The 9322-nt window shown below is 35.0% G+C and overlaps 3 protein-coding genes across 3 annotated transcripts; all 3 read right to left on the bottom strand.

Annotated features, from left to right (window-relative positions):
* Nucleotides 1-219: 219 nt before the first annotated feature.
* Nucleotides 220-1209, bottom strand: LOC120133537. The gene has a single exon (XM_039150107.1). It carries the CDS (start codon nucleotides 1149-1151, stop codon nucleotides 486-488), a length of 666 nt encoding a protein of 221 aa, XP_039006038.1. The 5' UTR covers nucleotides 1152-1209; the 3' UTR covers nucleotides 220-485.
* Nucleotides 1210-2646: 1437 nt separating this feature from the next.
* On the bottom strand, nucleotides 2647-5369 carry LOC120133602 (protein HLB1-like). The gene is made up of 10 exons (XM_039150161.1): nucleotides 5342-5369; nucleotides 5137-5165; nucleotides 4994-5023; nucleotides 4804-4866; nucleotides 4597-4662; nucleotides 4316-4441; nucleotides 4024-4059; nucleotides 3464-3583; nucleotides 3072-3260; nucleotides 2647-2876 (listed from the first exon to the last, which is right to left on the bottom strand). The coding sequence occupies exons 1-10, from the start codon at nucleotides 5367-5369 to the stop codon at nucleotides 2766-2768; spliced, it is 798 nt and encodes a 265-aa protein (XP_039006092.1). The 3' UTR covers nucleotides 2647-2765.
* An 884-nt stretch (nucleotides 5370-6253) lies between these two features.
* On the bottom strand, nucleotides 6254-7496 carry LOC120133613 (protein HLB1-like). Its single transcript, XM_039150170.1, has 3 exons — nucleotides 7098-7496; nucleotides 6404-6526; nucleotides 6254-6290 (listed from the first exon to the last, which is right to left on the bottom strand). Exons 1-3 carry the CDS (start codon nucleotides 7409-7411, stop codon nucleotides 6254-6256), a joined length of 474 nt encoding a protein of 157 aa, XP_039006101.1. The 5' UTR covers nucleotides 7412-7496.
* Nucleotides 7497-9322: the final 1826 nt, after the last annotated feature.

Here is a 9322-nt window from a genome sequence, read left to right on the forward strand (position 1 = left end):
TTAAAAACTTAACATTAGATTTTGAATTTTTTTAAAGTTTAGATACTTACGAACCAAAACTGATAATTTAAGTACTAAACGAGTTAAATTTTCAATGGCGGGCACTAAAATAAAACAAAAACTAAAAATTAGATATGTTTTTTTAATACTAAAGATTAGATATGATTTTTTGAAAACTAAATATTATATATGATTTTTTTAAAAATTAAGAGTTGAAGTACTAAAACAAATCAAAACTGATAATTTGAATACTAAATACATAATTTGCCATAAAATAATTGAACCTCGGTAAGAATGAGTTGAAATTCCAGTTCCAAAATTGAGTAAGAATATACAAAGGTTGAACCCGAGTGATAGCCCTAGTGGATGTTGGGCTGCCCTTCCTTCGAAGAGGGTGTCATAGCATTCTCATGCGCCTTAGAGTTTTGGCAGATGCTTTGGAAAATAAGTACCCAACACCCAAACACATCACCCAAATGCCCACGTCAAAGGCCCAGCTCACTTCCTCCGCCGCACCCGTACATCTCCTCCGCCCCACCACAATCTCCTTCCATACCCCCACCGTACGCTTCTGCACACTCGCAACAACACACGCCGTCGAATTCACTCTCCTCCGGAATATCCTCTAGCCGATCAAAACCAACCCTCCTATTCTTCCTCGCAACCATCTCGACCCTCTCTCCCATCGCCACGTCTCCGTCCACCTCCACGCACACATCCGCCACCGCCCCTTCACCTCCGACCGTTTTCGCGTCCCTCGTCTCCAGAGCGCACTTGCACTTCATCTTCCACTTCTCCTCCTCTCTTCTGAAAATCCCTTTCAACACTTTCTCCTCTCCCGAATAAACCTCGAACCCGACCCCATCACCGACCCGAACCCGCTCCCGGCTCCCGTATATTGCTTCTCCGTTCCGAGACCTCACGTTAACCATCCGGTGGAGAACCAATAACGCGGAGGAATCAGACCGCATGGTGGCTCCGGAAACTTCAAGCGCCGATTCGTTGATTCTTATTGGGAAGAGCAGAGTGAGTGAATTGGATAATGGACCCTTACAAGAATCAAAACCCGATAGCCGAACGAAAAAAGCTTTGATTTTTAATAGGTTTTGATCGGCGCACCGGAAGTTGTAATAATCCGTAGACCTACACATTTTTTCCTGGTGTCATAGATAAAATCGGAGGGATTGACTTTTATACTCAAAAAAGTAGATGAGCTGTGGAGGCGGCTGAATAGACTTGGTTTTGAAGAATCAAACCAGTGGCGGGAACTCGGTTTTGAAGAGTCAAACCAGTGGCGGGAACACGGTTTCTGATGCTGGCCTAGATAAAACGACAAACATGTTTTGTTTTGATATTGTCAAAGTCACTATTTTGGAAAATTTATAGGGTAAACCACGTATTTAGTACATAAACTTCAGTTTTGATTCGTTTAAATACCTAAACTTTCAATTTTTCTTTCAAACCATACTTAAAGTTTAATTTTTATTTATTTTAGTACTGGTAGTTAAACACTTTAGCTTTTGTTTCATTTTAATACCCCGTTCAAGATTTAACATTAAGTTTTGAAAAAATAAAAAAATTTAGGTTCTAAAATAGACCAAAACTGATAGTTTAAGTACTAAACACGTTAAGTTTTTAATAACAAGAAACTAAAACGAAATAAAAATAAATAATTAGGTATTATTTTAAAAAATTAAAAGTTTAAGTACTAAAATAGACTAAAATTGATAATTCATGTACTAAATACATATTTTACCAAATTTATTTATAAAACCCTACATTTTAGGGTAAACATGTTAACTACTTAAACTAATACTTTGTTTTGTTTTGGTATTCAATTTTTTTAAATTATATCTAACATTTAGTTTAAGTTTTAACTTGATATCCACCATTAAAAAATTAATAAAATTATTGAAATAATATATTTTTATTTTTTTAATAATGACATAACATTATCTTATGATATGTCAACATCACTATTAAATTTTTAACGTGCACTAAAATGAACCTAAATAGAACATTAGGATTTTGAAGGAAAAAAATAGAGCAAATAGAATAAAAATAACAGTTTATATAACAAATGTAGTTTACCCTGTATTTTATATAACGATTCCGGTATAGGTTTAGGGTTGGGTTATCTTAAAATTTTTCGTTTTCTAAAACATGATAAGATAATTGCCCTGATATATACTCAATTAATTTGATTGTGCTACAAGTATTCTTTAGGTTATTATAGAATGGAGTAATATTTTAGAGCAATCAGGGTGATCTAGCCTTTGCATTTTCTGTTACAAAAATTTCAAAGCATGGTCCGTGGACAAAAAAAGTTGTAGCTGCCGGACCCACGGGCAGGCAGTGACCTTGGCCCTGCAAATTATGAGTATTGCCTGCTAATCCCTTTAAAAATAATGAAATCTGAATTAAATATAATGGTAGAATTACAGTTTACACCCACAAGTTCGAAGTTCCTACATATAATGGTAAAATCCATGAGGGTGTGGAAACAAACTAAATTGTACAACGTACCGTATGAGCTGAGATGCGTGGTTACTAAATCAAATAGAGTTGAAGTGTGTAAAACTAATCAGTTCTGCATAGCGTAAGCATATCGACTGTGATACCAAATAAATAATTTGACAGCGAAGTTAGCATAACAGTACAGTATTTGATGATATACAGGGCAAGTCACAAATTAGATCCTACGAAAACAGAAGGCGTGCCAGATAAACCAAACAAAATATGAAAGCTCGATCCGTAAACAATAATTAGCCCGTAATGATACCTGCCCAAATATCAGTCTTACCTCGAGCATAAATTGTGTAAACTAAGCGTATGGCGTCAAGCCATCCATCTAGTGATTCCCACGAGTCGGCTACCTGAAAGACAGCATAAAATACTCACTAAAGCTGGACCGCCATACATGCATATATTCGTAAGATTGCATCCAAATGATAAACATGTGGCCTATCTACCTAATATTATAAGGTTTTCCATCGGTATGAAAGAAATCATTCATTCAGTGAGATTCAAGAGGAAATTTTTTGAATGAAAATCAAGAGCATTTTACTTACCAAGAAAACCGGACCAGAGGTGGTATCGATGCAGAGGCCTGCACCATGTGGTAAAGTCAGATCAGCGCATGCTGATACAGAAACAATATCGGGAATTTCCACTCTTATAGCCTTTTTGTCGATATTTGTTACATCTATAGTTCTGCCAGAGAGGCTTCGGGAAACTTGTTTGTGATCCACCCTGCTGACCTGCTCAATTGGAAAATAGAAAACATGGAGAAAATGAAAGTCTGAACAGAGATGTGGCATTTAACTGGTATAGGTTGAGTTGACTACCAAAGCAATTAGACAAAAAAAAAAAAAAAAAACTAGCAGCACAAACTAGAGATGAACACTATAATTCACTCCAAATTCAAAAGGAACTTAAAGAAAGACAAACAATTTTTTTTTACCTGTTGAAGAGCTTCATGATTCAAGAAAAACTCTGTTCTCTTCCAAACACTATGAGGTGCAATTGAATTTCCAACTGGTGGTGCAGTAAGATACCCATCTTTAAGATGGGGTAAAGGCAACTGTCGAAATTTGATTTTAGTTGGGCATAATATAAAATGTATTGTGCAGCTATTTCAATTAAGAATGTAATGACGCCCTCAATGACTATGAGTAGGCTCACATTCATGCCAAAGGAATATTATTTGAAAAAGTATTGGATTAGGTATGTAGCTCTTTATTCGGAAAGGATATATTGCATCAAAACAACAGTTTCTGGTGCAGCTCAAACAGTTAGTTGTAGCGCACTGATAATGACAGTCTAAAACAGCTCCGAAGAGGTGAAGACAGACATGAACCGTAGAACACGTTTTACATCAAAAATACTACTATAAAATTAAAATAATCCAGGAAAGGAGCAAGAGATTGTTCTCGTTGCTAATAGACTCAACACTGCTCATGGAAGGCTCGATCAATCTAAAAAAATAAAACAGAAAGAAATGTTGAAAGATTAAATACTGACCATTGAACGTACAAGCCTCAAGGCACTGCTGTAAACCTGTATGTTTTTAAAACATCAAATAAGAACATAATCACACACACACACAAAAGCACTAAGATGGGAAATCAAATTGCAGAACTCTGAAACTTTAAATTAAGGAGAAAATTAATTATAACATTAGCTTTCTTTATTACACTTTATGTTAAGAAAAAGCATTCATGAGATAAAATTTCATTAGCCAATAATTGTGCCACATAAATAGCCTGTCGTACAGTAAACCTCTCTAGTCTGGAACAACACACAGATCTCTTACCGAGTAATTTGGTTTCAGTGAATGAGCAGCAGCAATATATATAGCAGACTGGCTATACAGCTCATTTGGGGAAACTTCACTCAGATTTGGGGAGCCTGTTCTTAAGGTATCCTCAGCTAGTCCATACTGCAATTAAAAATAAGATATTTCAAGTTACAAATCTATGCTTCACTCGTATGAAAGTTCACATAAGGAGGTCATTATCTAAAAAGAAATGTATCAAAGGTGAGAATAGGATCATGCCATCCAGTTTAAGAACTAGTAATAACCAACAAACTCACCAAAACAGTTCCAAGGTTGTATATTGCTCGATGGAAATCAAACTGCAACTGTATTGCTGCACGGAACTGCATTAGAAATAAAGGGTATTGTAAAAATACAAATGCAGTGAGAGCTTATTCTTCTAGGACTCGTTAGATGTCAAATTACTTTGCTGCTAGTTAATATAGTCATCTGATCAGCCTGATATTTCCAAATGACTTTTGTACCTTCCTAATTGCAATCCTCACAATTTTTTGCTTCTCTCGAGCTGGAACAATTGCACTGAGTTCCTAAAATGAAGGCATGAAAGTAAGTATAATATTCTAGAACTCCATAGAAGCAGGCCCAGAAATTTGGAAAATATGGAGATAAATGAAGCTGATTATAAATAATAATAACATCACTAAAATAGTTCACCTGAAGAGCGAGTCCCCAATTGTTTAGTGCCTGAAAGAGAAATAAGAATCCTTAAAATCACTAAGAGAGAGGATAAAGTGAAGAGTGGAGTAGTTCTAGTTAGCAAAATTACAAGACTAAAAAAACAGTTAATTCAAATATACCTGGGGGCTATTCCAGTTGAGTTGGACAGCTTTTCATAGTTTTTTGTTGCCTGAAAAACCATAACGGTAAGTTAGGCTCTATGAAACCAAAGACAAGGTATTTATCACTACAAAAAGGCATTTCTTAGAGGAGGCCAAGGGTTTCCATGCAGCACTACCACAAGGACAATGTGTTTCAGAACTAAATTCTAGAATGACTACATACCAAAATTCCACGGAAAAACCACTTCCATAGTTCCTTGGCCTTAATAAATAGATTGTATAATAACAAGAAGCTATCATGAAGCATAAACAGAATAAGAATCTTATCCATGCAAGGAAAAGGTTTTCATAACAAGATACTAACTGAAGAACCATAACAAGATACTAAGATTTGCCTTCAAAGGACTACTATTTCATACAAATCTATCACGATTGAAATACCAAAATTATTTAGTAAGAACCTGCTCCAGAGTTCTTCAGCCTCTTTGGTCCGACCACGCATTTTTGCTCGATCAGATATTGCTATTGCCCAGTTGTAGAAAGCCTGTTAAGCAACAACATTGCAACAAAGGAAAAGAATATCAGTAAAAATATACTATACATACTCATCCATATATGGGAACATATATGCATTATGCATCTCTACACTTATTTTTCTTGTCTATCCAGCTTCTTATATGGCTTATGCATTCTGCATCTACACTATTTCTTGTCTATCCTGCTTCTTATATGGCTTATGCATTCTGAGAAGTCATCATGCCCTTGTAATTGAAAACGAACTAATCACAATTCTCAGTGAGTTGAACAAGAACTCATACATCATGAAGTGTTGGAAGAGAGATGAGTAGCCTCATCATACTTTTACAAGCCTCCTCTAGCAAGGCATCTTTAGAAGGCGAAGTAGAATCTGGACTAACATATCTGCACTTTCTGCAAGACAAATAAGAATCCCATGGACATAATGAGAAATGTAATATTTTGCAATGATTACATATTTACATTCACAAACTTAAGCAGGAAGTTCTAGCAGTATAAAAATAGGACATGATATTCATTTTGAATGATGTTAAGATAACAATATCAGAATGAACCAGCATCTCAAACCTGAAGAACCAATGCCCAGTTGTAAAGAGCATCATAATCTTCTGGGTTTCTCTAGCGCAGTAGCATACCTACAAAGTTAGACTTAAAATTAGTACTACAGAATAGCAGAATCAAAGAAGCAACATATCAGGTTCAGTATGAATAATAAGTGTGAAAAGTGTATAAAACAAGATGATGGTACCTCTTAGCAGCATATACAAGAATCCGTTGGCGAGACCTGCCTTCCTCATCAGTACCAGTGACACTATTGATCAACTCCATTACAGCATTGTTTTGGTAGGATTGTCGTTGTCTGCTTTCTTGACTGAAGCATATATAAATCATGGAGTAAAAATGATATCATTGTCGAGCAAAGAAACATTATAAATACAAGAAGAAACAAGATGATACATATTTAGTTATTTACTCCTACAAGACCAAGAAACCTTTAGTGCATGAATGGCGGCATGAAAAATAATATAAACTGCATTCTACAGACTGCAAGATCCCAAAATCAAGGACTCCTTAATCAAAGTTATAGAAAGCGTAAGATACAGTTACTGCCGCACATGAAGTTGAGAACAAGCTGAAAGGCTCACATACAGCAAAACATACATGATTAGATTCTAACAATTAGGTTCAAGAGTAATGAAGACTGAGATCGGAGAACAGTCGCTCATCCGTGCAATAATTGAAGACGGACTCTTAGTTTAACAGAACGAGTACGCCTAGATGCATCTAGAAGTTTGTGTGAAATAGCCTAATTAAGGAGACGAGTCAACAGAGAATGCCAAAGATCCAGAGGTTTCTACATTCAAAGCTCGTTATATCCAATAACGAATTAAGGAGAGTAATTTTTTTATCTGAGACTCGAAAAGGATGAGGGGAAAGAGTACCTGTAAGGAGAGCTTGTATCATCTTCGTCGCTTTTCAATTCACTTAGCAATTCTCTCATAGTGAAAGTCCGATTCTCTTCATCTTTACGCAGCCCCGGACGAGCAACTTGGTCGGTGGTTGCTTGGATCGAGCTCTCTGTGTCCGGCGTCGGCTTCGGCTCGGCATCAGTTACCCCCGGTTCCGATTTCAATTCCTCAACCGGTTTCGTTTCTGATTGTAATTCAGGCAGAGATTCCACTTTCAAATCCGACTCCGGTTCGGGTAGTGGTTGGAAACCATTCTGAAGTTCGGATCCCTGAGTCGTTTCGGACATAGCGTCGAACGAGAGATTTCCGTTCTACGCCGAAACGGAATCGAAGAAGATCTAAAGGTCTAAAGCTACCAAGAAGTACCTTCAGTAACCGTAAAACATGATATACCGAAGAAGAGGGATAATATTGTTTGGCTAAACTATGCATTTAGCACTTAAACTATCAGTTTTTATCCGTTTAGTATCTAAACTTTAAATTTTTTTAAAACAATTCCTAAAATTTAGTTTTTATTTCATTTTAGTACCCACCGTTAAAACCTTTAGTTTATTAAAGTTTAGGTACTAAAACGGACCAAAACTAATAGTTTAGACACTAAACGTGCTACGTTTTTAACAATGGGTACTAAAATGAATGAAAACTAAACGTTAGATATGATTTTAAAAAACATTGAATGTTTAGATATTAAAATTGACCAAACTTGATAGTTTAGCTATTAAATATGTAGTTTACCTTTTTTTTTATAAAGTACACAAATGGTCCACCGATCATGTGATATTGTTTTATTAAGTCTTTTAATTATTAAAAGTTATAAAATGATTCTTCTATTATAGGGCATCATTTTTTTAATCTCCGACTATTAAAAGTTACAAAATGGTCACTTGACTCATTATGTTCTAAACTCGTTCTTTCTGTTAAAGTATTGACGTTCACATGAATTAATGTTAACTTATTAATTGAGATATGATAAAATCTGATCTCGTAATTGTTTTAACCGTTGTATTTTGTTGACTATTAAAACAAGCGAGGAGTGTTAAACCTAAGGTCTTTGATTGCAATGTGATTAAGTCCCTAGAATTTTCATGACGCTTTGGATAGTAATGAATGGCCCATGGGCGGAACATTTCGCGGCCAAGACTCTCCTTGACCATGTTAATTATATTTTTTATTACTAATTAATATAAAAATATATATTTTTAAACAAATAATAAAGAAAAATTATCAATCTCCCTTAATTAAAAAAATTATATTAGTAGAAAATAAATTTAATCTATATTATAATAAATTCTTAGATTCGTCCATGAATGTCAATGTTATTATGGATGAGTATAGTGCTTTGTTAGCCAATAACACGTAGAATCTGCTAAAGATGTTAGATGATTGAAGACATTGGTTTCAATTATCTATTCAAATTAAGAAAAGGGTAAAGTATATAAATAGTCCATAAAATTTTAGGATATTTGCATTTTGATCACATAATTTTTAAACTTTCAATATAATCATCAAACTTTTAATTCGTTTTAAATAAGATATTTATCGGTATATTCTATTAATTTTTTCTGACATGACAGTTAACTGATATTGACTCTTCTCTCTCCTCCTCCTCCATTAAAACAACTTTTTAGAATCTTTTACTTACTTGTTTCCCCATCTATCCTTCCTTTATTTCCTTCATCTTCATCAACATTTTCAATTTCAAGAACTTCATAATCTATATACTTCCAGCGCTGATGTTTAAGCTGTACAAAATGCAAAGAACAAATTAAAAACACAGTAACCCACCATTTTAATGAGAGCTCACACTTTCATTCTTTCAATTTAAAATATTAGTTACTGTGCAAAATACAAATCCAAGAAATCTCACAGCCAAAACCAAAATGAAAAACAAAATCCATAGCACTTTATCCATTAAAAAAACCCTCAAAATTAGGAGAAACCCATTTCAGAAAAACCCTCATTTTCTGTGATTGTCCATCTCCTTGTGAAAGGTGGGTATTCTGATTGTTCTTTCAAAAAAGGTTGGTGATACTGATCACTTTGAATCCAGAAACTGGTTGTAGATTCCATAGTCTCTTTTGGGCTTCTGAAACTGACGGTCTTGAACTACAGAACAACATCGGTTATGATCGGCATTTTACCAAGCTCGTTGCCGTTCGCACTGCTCAAATGTTCATCAACTGCAGCGAGTTGTTCAT

This window comes from Hibiscus syriacus, unplaced genomic scaffold (genome assembly GCF_006381635.1).
Source record: "Hibiscus syriacus cultivar Baekdansim isolate YM2019G1 unplaced genomic scaffold, ASM638163v2 tig00001750_pilon, whole genome shotgun sequence".
NCBI lineage: Eukaryota > Viridiplantae > Streptophyta > Magnoliopsida > Malvales > Malvaceae > Hibiscus > Hibiscus syriacus.